This window comes from Cavia porcellus, unplaced genomic scaffold (genome assembly GCF_034190915.1).
Source record: "Cavia porcellus strain 051 isolate PalLab524CR breed Dunkin Hartley unplaced genomic scaffold, mCavPor4.1 scaffold_16, whole genome shotgun sequence".
NCBI lineage: Eukaryota > Metazoa > Chordata > Mammalia > Rodentia > Caviidae > Cavia > Cavia porcellus.
Window position 1 is genome coordinate 21716398 of NW_026947499.1, and position 20334 is coordinate 21736731.

The window sequence follows — 20334 nt, forward strand, 5'->3', positions numbered from 1 at the left end:
TGTGTTTTGTGGTAGCCTTGTTAAATTCCCCTTTCATCTCTTCACTGTTTTTTAACTACATGATCCACCAATGTTGTCATCTGCACTACCTCAGAGTCACCATCATCCCTAGAGATATTGGTAGTGGTCAAACAGCAGTCAGTAACAGAGCTGGAGCCCAAGAAGTAATCAGGAATTTCATCCCCTTTATTGAAGCTTCCATTGCTCTTAACGCTCATCAAATGCTGAGGAGCCTTTCTGGGTACTGCTGAAACCGTACAATGCCATAGGATTTATATTCACTGTTGTGGGTGCAAGTGAGCTTGGCCGAGGCCCTGAGGGAGGCAAAGGCAAAGGGTGATTGAGTTAGCACAAGCTGGGACAGAGACCATGACAACACAAAAATTCATTGTGGTATGAAGAAAGGATAAGAAAAGAGTACATTTTAGGAATGAGTCTGAAAGTCAGATTCAGTGAGCTGAAGAATCAAGACACAGTCCTGACCTCTGCAGTGAAAGATGACAAACAAGAAATAACTGAGATCAAGGCCATGGTGCAGACACCCCAGAGCTCTGCTCAAGCAAGCTCACTGCAGGTCTATCATGTATATTCTCAATCCCAAGAAAAGACCAAGTTCTCCTACCTTGGGTCTACTTACAAACAATGCCTGTGTGTTGTTTCTAGGAGGGAGGCAGAAACTACACTGAACTTGGCCTGAAGCTCTGTAGTAGACAAGAAGGACTTACTAGTGACCCAAGCCATCCCTTAGCCATGATGCAAGTGTCTGGTTTCCTTGTTGAGAGCCTATCCATTTCCTCATAAACAGTAATAGTGTTCGCTGCTGCCCAGGCTTAGGTCCATTGTGTCTGGGAGCAGAGGACTGATGGCTCCTGCTCAGACCATAACCTTAACTACTTGCTGCCTGTGCCCAAGGACAGATTGAGTCCTCCCCCTAGGAGCAGCCTCTACCTCTTCTCCCTTTTGAGTTTCTACTTTAGCCTCATCAGTGGGAAGAACCCAGTCTCTCAAGAGTTTTCTAGGAAGACTTGCCTATTCCACAGGCTCCTTGATATAAGAGCTAAATTAGCTAATAACACAGACAGGTCATAAATGAACTCAAATCTCATGCTGCTCCTGATGCCAACCAACCCCTCCCCTATATCTCCTCTCTGTCCTTGATTCCTGAACAGCTTGGCCCATTGGGGCGTACTGGTAAGTATTTGGGAGGATAAATAAGAACACTACATTATTTAATAAATTCAGTTGATATGGGGAAATCTTAGAAAATACAGATAAAAGGTATGGTACTTTTTCAGTTTTATCATGAGTTAGATAAAATATCTGATTCTTATAAAATAAATGAGAGGTTTATTCTGTATCATAGGTTTAGAGGATCCAGGTCATGGCCAGCTGACTTCAAGACCCAATTGTCATGGTGGAGGGTATGACAGAGGAGTGCTGTTCACTTCATGATAGTATAAATAAAATGTACGTTTCACACATTTTATAAAGTCCTCACGTGATTTCTATGAACATTACATCTTTGGAGGACTGGTGTAACACAAGCCTGGTGTGGCTTTGGGTATAAATAGTTCTGCATGGCTCAGAGAATTTCTCTTTTTACTTCTCCTGATAACTAACCATAATTCTATTTTTTGCATTATATTCTAGTATCAGAGTTTCTCTCTGAAAATGGCAGCTTCTCTTGTAGTACTCTCAAATATAAAGAATGTCTAGAGAATTTATTTTTCATCCCAGGTAGTGAACTCACAGATTTCTACATGGTCAGCTTTGACATACTGACATCAGTGAATAATTAGAATAATTAAAAATTGTCTCTATGTAATAATTAAGAGTTTTATTAATCTTTAAAAGTTATATATTTATACATTCTAAAACAGAAAATCTCTCAATTTTAAACTTTCCATGTAATTATTCAGTCATAAAGTTTTAAAGTGTAAGCAAAAATATTATCCTACTTATGGGTAAATTCAGGGGAACATACAGAAAATGCATGCATATTCAGCAATACCATGAGTCTTCTGGGCATGTTGGCACATGCCTTTATGAAGCTACTGAAGAGGCCAAGACAAAAAGACTGAAATTTTGAGGATAGCCTGGTGAATTTAATGACATGTGTCACAAAATATAGATACAAAGAGCTGAGATGTTGTTAGTGCTATAGTAACATTGGGTCCTAACCACAGTACAAAAGAAAGAAAAAAACATCGTACTATTAAGTGATCAAGACTAAGGTTGAAATAATTCTAGGAATAAACAATAAAGTACCAGAAACTCAGTGGGTAGTAACCATTGAAATAGATCATCATAGACACAGTTCTAAGGTTCAGTCATCCAAAGGCCACAGGCAGGATTGTGTTCCCCATGGTACCTCTAGTTGACTCCTTCCTTCCCTCTTCCTGAGTCCCAGTTGTGCACAGCACGTGGCTCTTTTGGGCATAGTGCTGCCTAAGTCCAGGCTGTGTCTCCATTTTCACATGTTGTTCTCGCTCTGTGTCCCTGTCCTCTCAGGACATCTTCCTATGTGTACTCTTAGACATAGTGTATTTGCTACCTGACTCTCACATCACCTCATTTTACTGACATCTGCGATGACACTGTGTTTTAGAAAGATCATGATATGTGGCATTGAAAGTTGGCAACTCTCCATATCTTCTATATGGAGATATTCAACGAAAATTTAGAAGTCTTTCCAAATTTTCGTAGGTCTTACTATTTTAAATGTGGTATGCAATTCCTTTGTATTAAAAGAAAATAGTAAAATGTAATTTATTACATTTAAAAGTGGTTGATTCCTTTGTTTTTCTCTTAGATGCAAAAACAACATTATGAAGATAATTCTGTACAGAAGAAATACATGGACCTCAGATCTTGACCTCAGATTTAAACCACAATCACTGTACCTTTAGGAAAATCAAATAACTCCATTGTGTTTTGTTGTGAAACATCTCAAACAAAATAACTCATATGTGTACTTAACATGAGTTATGAAACATGAAGACAAATAAATTCATACAGCTTCACAAAACTTTCACTTCATGGACAATCAGTTTGAGTCTGCCAGAGTGTTCACTGCCTGGTCACAGGATCATCTGTGTATTCAGCATCAGTCAAACCTATGTTCACCTCTTGCCTTCCAATGTGGGTCTCCCTGTGTTGAACAGTACTGTCACTGATCATAGGATGGCACTCAGCTTCATCAAAAGGCTGGGCCCTAAAAGGTGTAAGCTGGCTTTGTGACAGGAAGGAATTTGCAGACCTGACAGAGACTAAGCATGCCTATTACTTATGTCAAAAATCATTGTTGTGAACGTTTGGACACATTCTACTGGAGACATTATGGAACATGACCATCAGCGATAGCTAACACGCGGCCACAGATGCTAATGATGGAGCTTTTGAAAGATAGGGTCTTTGAGGGTTCCAGGTTCACGAGAGCCTGAGAACTGGACCCCAACATACAAATCAACATACATCAGAGATGAGGAAGAAGGACAAAAAGGTTGCACATAACACAGGAGTGTGAAATCTACATGACCTGAGCAGAGAGTGGGGAGAGATGGAAGGAAAAGTAAATACGTGATTGCCACAGTGAGGATGTTCCAAGAGTTCTGGAACACCCATTGCTGCTGCTCACTCTATGATGATCCTTTTGTATTTCCTCCTCAGTGCTGATGACCGATTGTTCTTTTGTGTCATGTAAACTATGAATCTTTTCCCAACACTGTCACCACCATCAATTGTAGGAGCCTGAGATTGGAGACCTGCTCAGCGGTCAGGGCAGCCAAGTGTGGTGAACTCTGTGTTTTCTCATGGGAGGAAGCACCTGCTCTGACCTCTGTCTCAGGCCTCTCAGCACAAACCCCCCCCCCTCCCCGCACCACCTTGTGCTCTTTTCAGGCTTTGCCAATCCTTGAGAAGGCTCCCAGTGCCTCCTAGTATGCTTTCATGACTATTTGTATTCGGTAGTTTATTAAGTATCTTCTGTAACATAGGATTTTAATTTCCTTGTTGTATGTTTCATAAAATAGTAATTCAATAAGCACAATAGTTACTACACAGTGATATTCTTAAGAGAATGGCTAAAATGCTACATCCAATAGAAGTCATAGACACAGGAGACTCTCTCTTACAATGAAGGCAAACAAGAGAACAACAGTTTCTTTTGAGTGAACAAAGACAATTAGTATGACAAATAAAGCCCATTTGTGTATATCTTACAGAGCAAAACAGGAGACAGATGATCAGGAAGTAGGGAGAATTTTAAATAATTTTCCAAACTATCGGTTCCTTTATTTCAAAAATATTTTAAGATGCATGGTTTCCAACTTGAGTTCCCACACAGTTTGATCTTTAACATTATTTTTTGGTTTTTAAATTACATTACATTTACTTTGATGACATCTGTTTATTCCTTTCCCATTTGTCGAAGAGTGTAAAAGGCTTCATTGTTGGAATCTTATGTGTTTCCTTTAAGAACCTCTACCACACCACTTCAGCACATGAGTTACTCTTGTGCTGGCATCTGGGAATAGGTTTTCCACATTCAGCTTTCACTTTTTAGCGCTTGACACTGTGATTTTAAAATGCGTTTCCTAGGATTTTTAAAGTGCAGCATTCAGCACTGGCTGAAATGGTATGTACTTTTGGTTCCTTGGTTTTCACTATTAATTTTCCATTGAACTCTTTCAGGATAATTGGAAAACACCTCGATTTGAAATCACTTAGTTTCAGATTTTAGAATCAGTAGAATTTGGGTAGACATGAGGTTTTTGGCTTGTGCTTTCCATGTTCTCTAAACTGTGTATCTTAATTCTTCCCTTTTAATTTGTGGCACAGTACAGATATTGGCTTCAGGAAAGAAATGCATGTGTGATCTGAAATAACAGTCAAGACTGAATCCATTGCTCTTATCATATTTGGGATACAGAGAAGATGTAAATCTTCATTGGCAATTAACTGGCTTCCAAACAAGTCATCTGGTTCAGAAGCAAAGGGCGGAGCCTTGGCCCAGCACTACCTCTCTGTCTCCTTGTGCACTGAGCTGTTGTGTCCTATGCACCTGAACACTCAGATCCTCAACCTTGTTCTTTGCTTTCTTCTCCTAGGCTGGTTGCCACTTTTCAGGACTGAAGGGAACATTATATCTCCATTGATTTCCAAAGAACTTTCTTTGTTGTTACTCTTTTAATAAGAAGGATTTCCATGGTAGCTGCAGCATCAGTTACTAAAGTTCACTGATTACTTACATAGATTTTAAACAAAGCCTTCTGACCTCATAATTTTATTCAAAAAGGAGAGAAGAAAAACTGTATAGGAGAAGTTACATTCGATAAATGGAGTCAGTTTCAGAGAGACAGGGTGAACCAAATTACTGTACACAACAGTATAGGACAATTGGCATAGGAAGTGCATACCTCTCTGGGATAACGAGCAGGTCACTCACTGTTGTCTTACATCATAGAAGATGGGACTCTGCTTGGCACTATTATGAACTGCAAGCTCACATATCTGCAGTTGTTTCTGAGGTTGGACATGTCCTTAGAACTGAGTTTCTCAAGCAATTCATGTTCTCAAATTAGTTAAAACAAACTTTGGAGGACATTTCTGCTTGTGATACTCCAAATGATATCTGACACTGTTTAAAACCCACTGTGGATCACAAGAGTAGAGCTCTCAGTTCCCCACCTATGATTTCCTATAAATCCCTCAAAGTGAATTCCTATACTACCGAAGGGCATCAGTTATATGGAAATCATTGCCATGTAGCCCATTAAGTCACCAGACAGCATTTCAGGGTTTCTAAAAGTGCTGATGAAAAACATAACTTCAACTTTGTTGTCAAATAATCTTAGGTTCAGTTATTCCTCTCATGGGAAAGAATTTATTTTGTATGTTTTGCTAAAGCACACTAAGGGATTTATCAGGCAGAAACATAAATATATGCACACAAGGAATTGAATGTACTGTATCTTTCTCTCTCTGTCTCTGTCTCTCTCTGTCTCTCTCTGTCTCTCTGTCTCTCTCTGTCTCTCTCTGTCTCTCTCTCTCTCTCTCTCTCTCTCTCTCTCTCTTTCTCTCTGTCCCTGTATCTCAAGAGTGAGAGGTAAAGATGCTTTGTAACTTAAAATTCATATGTGTCTTTGCCTGTATAAACAGTGGAATTTGTGAACGTATATGAAGTTATATCTTGGTCATGACTCATGATAAAGAAAATGACTTATTTAAATGAAAATGGCACATTTTACAAGACAAGGGCATCAGCCCTAACAATGACTTTGACAACACTGCATGAATAAATCCACACTGTAAATAGCAGTGAGTCCCTCTCACAATGCTTAGAGTACAGAGCAGGCTCGGAGAGGCCCACCTTCCTCTGTAGGTCATCTGTCTCTCATTTGTTAACATTCCCACACACACACCACCACAGCATAACTGGAGAGTTCTGTGCAGATGGAGATGAGGTTAACTAGCCATCTTAGTGAAGTTCATATGCATCATGTGTGTGCACCTGACCCTCTGGGTCAAGGTCAAACCCTGGAAAATCCTGATAAGTGACCATTGCTATTCTTTCTGGGCAAAATCACTGATGTGGTTGAGATCTGAAATGTCCTTCAGAACTCTCATGAAATCAGATATGGGACTTTTAGATAGAGATTAGGTCAGGAGGGTGCTATACTTATCAGTGGATTCATATACTAATAAGTTCAGTTGTTGAATGCTGTTAGGGTATGGAGCTTGCTTAGAAGCAGGTGATTGGGGACAGGACTTTGAGGGTGGATCTTTCTCTCCAGTTTCTTTCTTCACTCTCTTCATTTCCTGGATTCCACTAGATGATCACCTTTCCTTTCTCAGATCCTTCCATCATTTCCTGCCTGCCTTGGAATCCTTAAAAATATATGAGGCCCAAGTAATCCTCCTTTTTTTTAGGTTGTGGGTTTAAATATTTTGTCTCCATGGTGAGAAAATGACTGAAACCCACAATATGAAATACAGAAAAATGGAACAAAAGACAGAGATGTGTATTACACTGTGAATGCACCTGTGAACAGCTCTATCATCTGTAAAATAAAATTCCTTCAGGACACTGGTGACTGAAAACTGCCACAAATAGGTGAAATACTTCATCTGCCTCAAATAGATGAAATACTTCTAAGAAAATATTTGTGCCTAGGACACAATGTAATTAAAATTGTAATTTATCTATTGTAATAATGGCACAAGAGGACTCACCTAGAGACTGAAGCTGTGGAACAATCAGGTTTTATTCCTCTATTTTCAGGCAGGCTGACATCTGAGTGAATATCAATGACTATCTTAAGGTGGACTGCATATGTGTGTATATATATATGTTTTAAGGTTGGAGGTGCAATTTTAAGGAATCTCAAGAATTCTGGTTTGAGTTTCAGGTATAAGGGGATCAGTGCAGGTTGGTACACAGCTGGAGTCAGGGGACTTCAGGGTGACATTAGCCCCTAATTAAAATGTTACTGCCCTTGCTTGTTCTTGAGCACTTGCATTCTCAGGCCAGTCATGGTATAGTGAAAGAAAGAATTTCTCAAGCAGGATCAGGAGGCTCTCTCTGAGCTGTGAGTCAGGACAATGGGGAAGGAATCAAGCACAGGATAGATCAGTCAGAAATTTGTGTCTCACTTCCCCTTTGGCTGAGTCACTGTGGGTCATACAAAGCTACTGTCACTGCCATGGTTTACCCCACAGTAGTAGACATTCTCATATTCTTTTTGGATGTCTCTGGGTGGTCAGGTACCGATCTAAGCCAGAGCCTTATCCTGAGAATCGGTCAGGGATTCCATACCCCTTGGAGCCCACAATACCACTAGTACCCAATCGCATCGCAAACCGAGGGCCCTGGCTCTGGCTCTGTTGGAACCAGTCCACATTGTAGTTACTGTAGCCACTGCTCAGGGTACAGGTGAGTTTGAGTGTCTGTCCCATGGAGGCAGATGCAGAGGGCAGCTGTGTCAGCAAATTCTGGGAGAGAGACCCTGGCAACACAGACCTCCATTAAGAATCCCACTGGGAGACAGAACTGTTCCAGGGGGAAGGACAGGGCTGGTGTCTGAGTGTGGGCAACAATTGTCTTTATGGAGGCAGTGACCATTTGTCCCACCTGACCTGTGAAGAGAATGGTGATGGTGAAGAAGAGAAGAGCCCAACCATGGTAAAGATGCTCCAATTATAAGTCCTTCGGACCCTAAACTGAGTCAGGAATTCCAAGCCTTTTATTCTCTCAGTTCATTACTGGTCAGATTTGCCTATGCAAATCTTCTCCTTACCAAAGTTAGTATTTAACAAGGCTGGTGGCTAAGATGGATAATTTACATTGATTTCCTTTCATACCGATTTCTATCCCTAGTGACCTTTAAATATCACCATGTGGACTCATATAAGCTTGCTGAGCCCCTAAACCACAGCCTTTAAGTGGAGCACAAGTGTGTGCATTTCAATCACCTCATCCTCCATTTCTGAAATTTCTTGTTATTGCCACAATTATTTTGCTCCTCTGGTGGCCCACAGTGGGATGCAGTGGCTCTATCAGCTAATTCTGGAACCTGTCCATGACACCTTTCCCAATTGCATCTTAGCATGGCACAGTCTGTAAACTATTACTCAGTAAATAGTTTGATGTGGCCACTTGGGTCAGAGCTCATCTGTGACACTAGAAAAAGAAGAGAAGTGAGAGAAGAAAAGAAGAGACGAGAGGAGAGGAGAGGAGAGGAGAGGAGAGGAGAGGAGAGGAGAGGAGAGGAGAGGAGAGGAGAGGTGAGAGATGTGGTAGCCCCTGCTCAGTGCATATTTGGTTCTTTACTGGAGACCTCTGCTCACATCATCAGCTAATGCTGAGTGTTGCCCATGGTTGTCTTTGATGACTCCCAAGGAAACAGCCAGCAACTCACCCATAGGAAAGATATTTACTATAGTTAATGTGACTGTTAACCACAAATCTCATTTTCTCAAATCTATGTATGAGAAAGGACTCATTTTTTCTTGTTTTTTTTTTTTTGTCCCATATTTGAGTTTATCTTCATGACGTTCTGTGTAAGTAAGTCTTCGTGGTAAACTCACTAACATTACACAGGAAATAAAAAATCAATTAAGTCTTCAAATTGTCACTTATTGCTGTTTGATCCTGATAATTTCCCTTTCTTCAGATATCTATAATTTAGAAATACATTTTCATACAATGTTGTATTAGTGAAGCTAGGGAAGGACAATGTAGTACAAAGAAGATGATGGCATATGGAGGATTCTGCTTTCCTCCCCCTACTCTCAGATTCTAGGTTAAAGCCCTGTGGAGATGTGTGCACTGTACTCCCGACCTCATTTGTAACTCCATGTGGCTGTGTCCCCAATCCCAGCATGGCTGGTACACTTGTGGAAATACCTGTCTCTTAGTCTACATGAGGTGATCTCTCATATGAAGATCAGCTTGAAGGCTGTGGAGGGACCTTCCTGCATGTTGGAAATGTCACACTGGTTGCTTTAGGATTGGGCAGGTTTTATTAAGTACACTGTGAAATATGGACTGTTCTGTTGCTATATTGGCTGTTCATATAGTTTATTGTTAATGCATGTCTATCATGTGAAGGACTTTGAAAATGAGGGTGAGAATCAATATCTAAAGTAAAGGCTGGAATAATTCTCCAAAACTAATCTAAGATTTTGGAGCAGAAATATGTCTCATATAGAGCCTGGGGGACTTTCTTAAACATCCTTCATGCTCTTGACAACACAGCCAACACTGCCATCTGGTGGGAGGAAAAGTATTCCCTCACCCTGGCAGGGATGAAAGCTAGAGAGCCAGAGTTTAAGGCTGGTATTTCCAAACAGCACTAATTGTGAATTGCGTGTCTGAATGGTGCGATTATCGCTGAGCGTGGATTTGACAGATAGAGGTGGTCAGGAAAGAGAGTGGTAGTAGGGGAGGGACAGATGTAAATACATCTAAGAGTATGAGTAAGTCTCAGGGTAAGAAGTCCTGTCTGGTGCTATTGGAGAAAAATGTTACTGTCTGCACTTACTCTCACTGTTACTAAAGATGACTTCCAAACAAGGGCATTATTGACAAAAAAGTCACAGTAATTGAACTAATGGGAATTAGAATAGTAAACCATTTTAATGATTCCCTAAAGCTGTCATAAACTGAGATCACAGACTGGATGACTGTAGCAGCAGGAGTTTATTTTTCATAGTTCTGGAGGCTGGAAGCCCAGACAACGTGACAGCAGGTTTGTTTCCTCTCAGATCCTGTTTCTTGGCTTACAGATGACCAATATCTCTCAGTGTCTTCAAATTGCCTTACCACCTTCAATGTTCTCTGTGCCAGTGTTTCTTATAAGAACATCTACCTTATTAAACTAAGCTTTCACTTTTAGGATCTCATCAACTCTATTATTATTTTTTAAGCCTTTGTTACCAGATAAAGTAAACTTGAGGCCTGGTGGTTTCAGAAAAGAATTGTGGACAACAAATTTAGTCAACACTCAGTGCAGGAGCCAGCCTGTGAACTGAGCTAGGTAGTGCAACAAGGAATTAAAGACAAAGAGATAAACTTCAGGTCAGTTGGGACCAGGGACCCTTTCTCTAGAGGACAAGCTTTGTAAGATTCTAGAAAATTCTGTTTTTATTAGTAAAGCAAGGCAATGTAGCAAATATGAAATCTAAAATTTAAGAAAGTAAATGATTAAGAAGGAATATAATAACTTTATATCCACATATATAATTTTTTGTTGAGCCTCAGAGGTCCATGTTGCTCTGCCCAGGGGGTTCTGTGGGCGGCTGCATTTCTCCATGCAAACAGAGGAGGGGGCAGTCTTTCACCCGCTCTGTAGTCCCTTGGGAAGTTCAACAAGGACTCCTCTTATCCTATAGTTTAGTCTCCCACAAATCTTAATGCTATTTTTGTAAATGATGAGCATCAGCTAAAATACGGTAAAATATTTGTGTGCGAATGATATTTTGAAAGTATATTTATACATAGTTTTAAGTTTAACTACTAATTGTTATTTGTAAAATACACAAAATCTAAAATTTTGGACTGTAAATATAGCTCAGTGATAGTGTTTGTGAGGATACGTTTGTAAGCATATCTTGCTTTTACATAGTTTGAAATTTATAAATATGTTTTCAAAATTGTTGTACGTGATACCTGATATAAAATTTGGGCTACTCAGTACAGCTCAGTGGTAGGGTTCCTGTCTAGTAAACACACACAGGTCGATGCACTGCAAAAGAATGTTTGAGTTAAATTACGCTTATGCATACAAATTGTTGGTGTTACATGTTCCATACCATGATCCATTTCTTCAGTTTTCATCACTCAAGAAGAAATTTTGTCACGCTCAAATAATTATCTGTACTTTTTGTTCCAGCACTTGGTCACCAGTGGCAAATGCAGGGATTGGTCAACGCACGTGGCTGTTTAATTCCATGATCCTGGATTCCATCTATATGCAGAAATGGTGGACAACAGAGGAAAATGGTCTTGGTAGATATTGGATGATGGTGCTTGCTCAAGTGTGAGCTTGATTTGAGACCATGCTTTTCATCTGCAAGGCCAAGTTTCTGTCTGCTTCAGGCCATGGCTACAGCACCAGAGATTCCCTTGCCATGAGCCTCTGACATTATATGAGGATCTAGCACTGGGAGCCCAAAGCTCCCATGACTTATTGCCTCCTCTCATTTGAACTCTTTTCAAATGTTAAATATGTTTCAGGAACCTCTCAGGAGTCCTGCTCTTAGCTCAATTCCTTCCTGATAGTTCAGGGAAATGTTAGTAATAGAACATAGGTTACACTTGCTACTATGTGAAGAATGTTTGAATTTATGATAAAAATCCTTTTTCTTTGTAATTTTCACATATAATATTGTTCATGTTGATTGTGGGTCATTACATTTATAATATCTTGAGTCAGTTTTGGCTATCTCCTATTTATATAATCATTGTGAAGTACATTTTTGCAGGTTTGCAACATGCAAATACCATACAGCTTGGATTTTCTTTCTGAGTTAAATATTTGACAACTGAATACAGATCTCATACATATATATAGATAGACTAGCAGTGAAACAGTCAGACACAGACAGACAGACCAAGAGATACATAATCTTAAGAAAATTTAACACACAAATATTGGAACTCAGTGTGACTTAGGACACCCAGAGTAGAGAGAGATGGTAAATGAATGGATGACCAACCTCTGGTGCCTCAATGTCCACAAGAAAGGACAGAGGAAGTATGCACTTCACCACCTTTTCTGTTGTCCCTCAGTGACTTGTCTCTTTAAATCAGTGGATTGGACACAATTCCTTGATTGAGATTCCATAGAAATGAGAATAGTTTTCTCTTTATTTTTATTATTCAGTCCTCCTTTTCCTCAATTTTCTATTTATCTTCCAAACAATCTTTATGTACAAGTTTTTCATGTAAATTCCTTCTTGCTGTGTGATTGTCTATCTGTACCTCCTGTCCATGAGACCTGAACAACAATGATGACAATAATAACAAGGGTCACGAATAAATAAAAAAGGAAACAGAGTCAGAGCCAGTGCTTGTGGAACCTTGAGGTCCAAGGTACAGGAAAGTCTTATTTCAATGGAGACACTGTTCCATCCTCTTATTGAAGCTTCCATCTCTCTTAACCCACATCACACATTGAGGAGCCTTCCGTGGGCACTGCTGAAACCATGCAGTGCCATAGGCTTTATGCTCACTACTCAGGGTGCAGGTGAGTCTGGGCCAAATGCTCTGCCCTGTCACACTTTGTGTGAATAGTTCTTTCCATCCAGCTGTGCAGAAGCACAGGACAATTCTTTCACATTCTGGTCAATCTAATGAGACCCTGTCCCACAATAATAAATACAAAGAGCTGAGATTTGGGTCTCTGGTAGGGTAACCACAGAGCCTTGGCCTAGGACAAAAACAAACAAACAAAAAAATCACATCATACTAATAAGTGATCTTGACAATGAACTACAATAAACAAAATGCTAGAAACTTACTGGACAGTAGCCACAGAAAATCATGATTCAACACATAGTTCTGGAGGTCAGTCATCCAGAACCCCCAGGTAGGGCCATGTTCCCCATGATACTTCTAGCAGACTACTTTTTTCCCTCTATCTGAGTCCCAGTTGTGGTGGCCTTTGGTGCTCCTTCACTTACTGTTGCATAAGGTCAGTATCTCTCTCTGTTTTCTCATGATGTTCCATGTATGTAACCCTGTCTCTGCAGAGAATCTGCTTATGTAGACTCCAGACACAATGTCTTCATTAATACTTACTCTAGTATCACATCATGTTCTGACATCTGGAATAATACTAATTTTTAAAGAGATCAGTTTATGTGCTACTTAACAGTGGCACCACATCATGTCTTCTATAGGGAGATTTTGCTGCATAACATTAGTAAAGAAGAATTTTTCCCAAACTTTCATAGGTTTTAATATTTTAAAGATGTTATTCCCTTGTTTTTAAAGCCTGTGTTGTTAGTTTCGGGCTCTCTGTTATTGTTATCTTTTTGTCTCTTTTTTTTCTTTCTTGTTTTTTTTTTTTTGTATTTTCTTTTGTTGTTCCCTCTAATACAGAAAGGATAGATGTATTTGTATAGGCTTACAAACACTGAGATCTTCTCCTAAAGTGTTTATAAGAATTGATTTTATTACGTGTGAAATTATGAACAGCTACTTGGATGAAAATGAGATACTATGGTAGCCATTGGAGATTTCCTGACATCTTGTTTTGAACTCCAATAATGCTTGAATTCTTTGTTTCAATTGATTTTAGTCATTATTTGATTTCAATATGTGTGAAGGTATGGACAGCTATTTAAAAGAAAGTAAGAGGCCTTATGGTAGCCATTGTTGATTTTCTATTGTGTGGTGGTTAAGGCCCTTAACACTTTCATTCTTTTGTTTTAATTGGTTTTATACTATTTTATTTTGTTTGAATTTATTGTGTTTGTAGGTAAGGACAACTGTTTAGAAGAAAGCAAGAGATATTATGGTAGTCACTGCTGATTTCCTTTTGACTTGTTTTGAAGTTGTGTTGCTTGCATTGTTCTGTTCTGATATGCTTTGTTTTTGTTGTTGTTGCTGTTGTTGTTATTGTTGGATTGTCTATAAAATTATAAAAATTGTCTATAAAATTGTCTATAAAATTATAAAAAGTCATTCAATTCCTTTGTAGTAAAATGAAGATTAATAAAATGTAATTTATATTAACATCTTAAGTTTGGAAGACAGCTTTTCTTTTCTCTTAGTTGTGAAAAAGACATTACTGAAGCTACTTTTGAAAAGAGAAAATACAATGACTTCAGTCTTCAGATCATAAAGCACAATCACTGTTTTCTTAGGAAACAAAATTAAATGACTAAATTCTGTTTTTGTATGAAATATGTCAAGTGGAACAATTCACCCATATCCTTCTCCTTCTGCTCAAACATCAAACAGTGTCAAGCACTGCCCAAGTGTTTATAGTCCAGTCACATGTTCCTCTTGGTATTCAGACTTAGTATAACCTGGGTATATGTCTTAATTTCCAGTCTGGGTCTTCCTGTGTGAGCAGAGCTGTCACAGAGCGTATGACAGTGCTCAGCCTCATCCTAAGGCTGCATCTCAAGGGTGTTAAGTGGACTCTGTCATGGGAAGGAGCATGCAGATCTGACAGGTGACTAGGAGTGCATAGTGCTTGTATCAAAAATTGTTATGAGAGTTTCATGAATTTCCGACCATCTGTGCTTTCTACAAAACAGCAGCCATAGTGAAAATATCCGATTTTCTGACAAATAGAATATTTGAAGGAACCAGGATCATCATAGCCTGAGAACTGGATCCCCAAATAAAAATCAGCACACATGGGGGATGAGGAAGAACGACAGAGAAGTTGCACTGACGGCAGCTGTGTGAAATCTGTATAAATCTGGGCAGAGAGGAAGGAGAGATGGAAGGAGGAGCAGATATACGCAGGCCATAGGGTGGGTTTTCCAGGTATTGCTGAGCACCTGCAGCTTCTGATGGCTTTGGGATGATCCTTTTATGTCCCCCTCAGTGCTTGAGGCTTATTTCTTTGGTGTCATGGACAAATATGAATCATGTACCAAAAACCTTAGTACAATTGGTTGTAGGATTTTGACTTCAGGATCCTGCTCTCCTGCCAGTGATGTTGGGTGTTGTGAGCTCTGTGTTTTCCCAAATACATAGATGTCCCAAATCCATTATACAATGTTGTATATTACATGTACATAATCTACGCACATCTGCCTGTGTACTTTAAAGTACCATTATAGTATTTATACTATGTAACCAAATGTAAATATTTTGTAAATAATTATTAAACTGTACTGTAGGGCATACTGACAATAAAAATAGCTGGATAGCTCCATGTAGCTGAAAAAAGTGGTTTATGAATGATGGCAAATATTTTTTCAGTGAATATTTCCTATTTATATTTTCTCATTTGAAATTTAAAAATTTATCCCATTACTTTTTGGGGAAAATGGATAAAACTTAGTTGTAAGTATGTTATCAGGTAAATATTTTAGGATTGTAAATGATACCATAGGATTTTAAAGGAAAGGCTTATAAAGTTAACCTAAGAAATAACATTTATTGTAGGATTCAAACTTGACATTGCTCACCCAGCACCAACGTGTTGCTGGCAGAGGCATTGTCTCAGTGGGGACACAGCACAACACTTGGAATGTCACTGGACAACACTAGATGTCATAAGAGAGAAGATATGATAAGAAATCTTGCAGGTCCCAGGACATCTGGAGAAACCAAGAAATACATACTGGACTATTGGGTCTTGACCTAGATCCCCAGTTTCTTAAACCGCAAAGGCTTCAATAAAATGAGACAAGTGGTATGATTTTAGGGTTCCAAGAGGGTCAAAACCATTTAATTGAATTGGAGACTCTGGGGGCTAAGACAAAGACTTCTCTGGACTGCCCATATTTTTAGGTCCAAAACAAAGATTGGGGGAACTAAGGAAAGTGCAAGAAATGAGCAGGACCTTCAGAGTTTCTTCAAAGACTTCTCCAAGTAGTAAATGATGCCAATTTAGGAGAACTGACTTATCTCCAAGATGACATTTATGGTAGGAGTGTGACTGCAGGAGTGAGATTTTTCAGCTGCAGTCTTTATTTACTTAATTAGTACAAGAGCCAACGTGTCCTCAGCTGTGGCCTTATCTTGCCCTTTGAGGTATCTCTAGCCTCACAGGCAACTATAGTCTTCAGCCAGGACCAGTGATTCATAGAGGTTTACTTACTATGAATCAGCTGCATCAGCAGGCAGCTAGGTCTAGGACAAACATGCAGATAAACATAGAAACATACAGACAAACATAGAAATCCAATTAGTTAATTTTAAATTCTGCTGAGAGCCACTTCATTGTGGTCTCCAACACGGGAGGCCTCAGGAGGCCTCAAGCACTTTGCTTACTGAGGTTCAGGACAACATGAGACTTTGACTACTGATGTTTCTGAACATCTCCTAAGAGATTAATTCAGGAGCCCTAAAAATCTCTACACTCCATAAAATTCTCACTCTGACTAAGGATTGCAAGACACATAAATGGGTGAAGACGAAATTCTTTGTGAGTTGCTGCCGTGGTTGCAACACAAGTTCCCCTTCGAAGTCCCACGAAGAAAATCTCTCTCAGGTAGCAGATAGTATTCCTGGTCTTGTGTTTGCGTGAAAGAGATGCTGAGGAACATATGGTGAGTCTGCACAAGGGTGTTTGTGTCTCACTTCCCCATAGGCATGCCTCACTGTGCAAATGGTTGCTGTACCACAAGCCACAGTAATAGGTGGCCTCATCTTCATTCTGGGCTCCTGTGATGGTGAGGGAGGCCTTGGCTCCAAGCAAGGAGCCTGTGAATCGGGCAGGAACACCAGAGATCCGGTTGCTGGTATTACCTACTATCCCCTTGGGTGTTTCATAGGGTTTCTGTTGGAGCCAGGCAGCATAGTTACTGGTTGTGACAGCCCCAGTACTGGAAGCACAGGTGAGTGTGACTGTCCCTCCAGGAGAGATGTACAGTGAAGATTCCTGAGTCACCACAGCCTGGGATTTGGCCCCTGAAAATAAGTGAGGAACCTGATGGTCAGGAGAGGAGACAGAGGCAGCAGTGTGGCCTTCCACAGCCCCAGGCAGAAAATCCCTGCTGACCTGTGATGTGAGCCAGAAGTATGAGCAGAAGAGCCCAGGCCATGGTGCAGACAGCCAGGGCTGTGCTTTACAAGTCTGCTTAGTACAAGAAGCAGTCTTCAGCTTTCATTATAACTCTTACCACCTTGCTGGAGGTGGTGGGCAGGGTTTTCATGCAAATGAGATTCCCCTGCCACAGAGTTCAGCAGCTGGTTCAGGTCACACCTACTGAGTTAAGGAACAGTGAGTATTTGACCAAGGAACTACAACCTACAAAGATTTTGAGTTGCTAACTTTTGTCCCAGGGCTAGGCTCCTCTCGCCCTCTAGTGTCAGCAATAAAAATAGCACTGATGGGATGATGTATTCCTGCAGTTTCCTACTCAATAAACACTTTTCCTTAGAAGTGGAGGTTTCCGTTTTTTCAGTACCTCAAGTTCACTGCCTGCGATTTCAGTGGAACCTGGATGGAGACATTCTGGGCAGTGGAGAGCTGAATAATTTACTGCTTCCTCCAGGTCATAGACATCAGATCCCTTGAGTAGAGAAGCTGATATTGTGCACTGTTTTGGTCTCTCAATTAAAATTCCTTGGAAACTCACCTAACAATGTGCAACTTAATGAGAGCATATTTTTAATTTTTTTCATCTTTTTGAGATAGGATTTCAGTATGTAGTTCAGACTGACCTTGATTTTGCTTTGTATCTTAGACTAGCCTGGAATTCACAGTGATCCTCCTGCCTCAGCCTCCTCAGTGTTGGGATTGAAGGGAAGTGCCACCAAATTTGGCTCTCATAAGATCACTGACACAATATATCAGGCCTGATGCATTTCTGAACATATTTCTGAATGATGTCTATGTGGTGTTATTGAAAAATATGGTGAATTGTTTAAAATTAATGAAATAAAAAACACACTCTTCAATATATTTCTCCTTCCCTCAGATTCACTTCTCTGATCATTCTTGCCCTTTCCGAAAATCTTCTTCAGTTAAAGTTTACAAGTTTTGATGAAACTATAATCATTTATGCAGAAATGCAGGCCCACAGAGAGACATGCTTTATGGTGTGTCCTTAATCCACCTCTCCTGTAGCTCTGACTCCAGGTGATTTCTACTGAAAACAATCATAATTGTGAAAGTCATTAATGCATTGAGGACACTGAGCAGTCATAACAGCCTCATCAATGAGAAACGAAAGTGAACTTACAAAACTAGTTTAAAAAGTGGTAAGGATGATACAGTAAGTATTTAAAACAAAGGAGAGATTTATGGAAACATAACTAAATGTACAAAAAAGTATAAACATTGACTATATATTTCAATTACCCCTCAAATTTTTCTGTTTTTTCAAAATAGTGTAGGAATACACTGATTTTCCCTGAAAACTTGACAAATATTGGCACCCAAACCCGTGTGTGTGTGTGTGTGTGTGTGTGTGTGTGTGTGTGTGTGTGTGTGCTCATATGGCTCCCATGGCAGAACTGTCTACATCACAGTTTCAGAGCATCTTTCTTCTCTGGCCTCTTAAACCCAGTAACCACCTAATAATCTGTGGGAGCAGTGCTCTCAGTCCTGTACCATATCTTCCAGAAGTTGATGAGCCCCATTCAGTATGAGGGTGCACTGTGAAACACAATCATTGCAATTCCTGTGGAAGGAATATTTTCTCATATCTTGGCACATGCTAAATTTCCCCTAGGACCTCATGATATGATGGACTCCTGAAATTTCACTGCTTGTCTCCTATGTAGATCATTCATTGAACTTATCAACTCTTCCATTTATGTATTGCTTAACATGGTCCCTTCAATGGAGTGTGTAGAATGTATATACATCCCGAGGTATTTGAAGTGGAAGTTAGAGTAGCCATAGGACAAAAGCTTTAAAGTACCCTGTATCACTTGTATGAGTGTATACTACATTAGATTTTCTGTCATTTTTTTACATTTTCTTTCTTGATATGAATGAGAAAATATATATTTGCCAGGTCATCAGCTATTTACTTTCAATGTAACTATCCCGTGTTGGGCTTCTTAGAAAATGGTCTTTGAGTTGGAAAGTCTCCTTCAGGGATTTTATTTATAATGATCTATCAAGAAGAGAGGCAAGAGGATGTCAAAAAGGGATACACTGACATGTAGTGTAGTCATGATAAAGATTTCAGATCTTCCTTAGTGAATTAATGGAGGTATGATGAGAGGGTCTCCCAGATACTTTTCAGGTTTTGGCAAAGTGTGTGTTATACTTGTGTAACAAGCAAAACCTTTGCATTGGCCCTCCAAGGTAAAGATGTGATAAAGGAGGGGTAAAGACTTTTAACTGCAAAGTTGTTTCCAGAGGGTGCATCAGCTGGAATCTATAAGCATACAACACTCCTAACAGCTGGAGGAAGGAGCTTTAGGGAGCTGAAGGATCCACTGGGTATCATGAAAATATAGATGAGGTTCATAGAAGGAGACCTTACCAAGGCTCTATTCCATGTGTGCAAGGAGAGGTTAAAGAGAGGCAGGATACCACACAGAATGGTATCAGCAAAAGATAGCTCCTAGGAAAGTCCTGTGAGTTTATCTTCCCTTCCAAAGGAAGGTTTGCACTAGACTGGTAGATCATTTTGTTCCCATGGAATGAAAAACCTCCAGGGATTTGGGTAAGCCCCCCTCCTTTATAAGATGCTTTGAACTTCTGTATTTGTGCAAGGGAGGTAAAGACTGTCCATAGCCTTCTGCCTGGGCTCAAGAAGGCCATGAATTTCTGTCAGCCAATTCACTCCTGATCCTGATTTTCAGGAGTCATGAATCTTTTGGCAAATGCAAGATGAGCACTGGTCGTGGAGACCCAAATCTGTAAAGTGAGCCATAAATGGGCAGAAAAAGCAGCAGCACATCTTAGTGGATCCTGTGACTCTGGCAGAGGTAATAACATGTTATCAGGTACAGACTGGTGATATGTCAAAATAACCAGTGGAGACAGACTTTGAGTAGATAAATATCCAGTGTCAAAGGAATATATTAAAATTCTAGGTCAGAAAAGATCCTGCTATACTTAAGGAAAGTTACGTTTATGAATAAATTTGGAAGGTACATTCAAATTGGAAACTCAAAGTTCAGTTAAATGAGCATCTCAAAACATAAAAAATATGTAAAATTGGAGAAAAATGAGA

At 39.7% G+C, this 20334-nt stretch overlaps 1 gene segment (V, D, J or C); it reads right to left on the minus strand.

The window, feature by feature from the left end:
- Positions 1–217: 217 nt before the first annotated feature.
- Positions 218–17274, minus strand: LOC134470775 (Ig lambda-2 chain V region-like). The segment is given in 4 exon segments: positions 218–314; positions 7817–8006; positions 16796–17104; positions 17196–17274. Coding segments are annotated over 4 exon segments (639 nt in total).
- Between the last annotated feature and the right edge of the window lie 3060 nt (positions 17275–20334).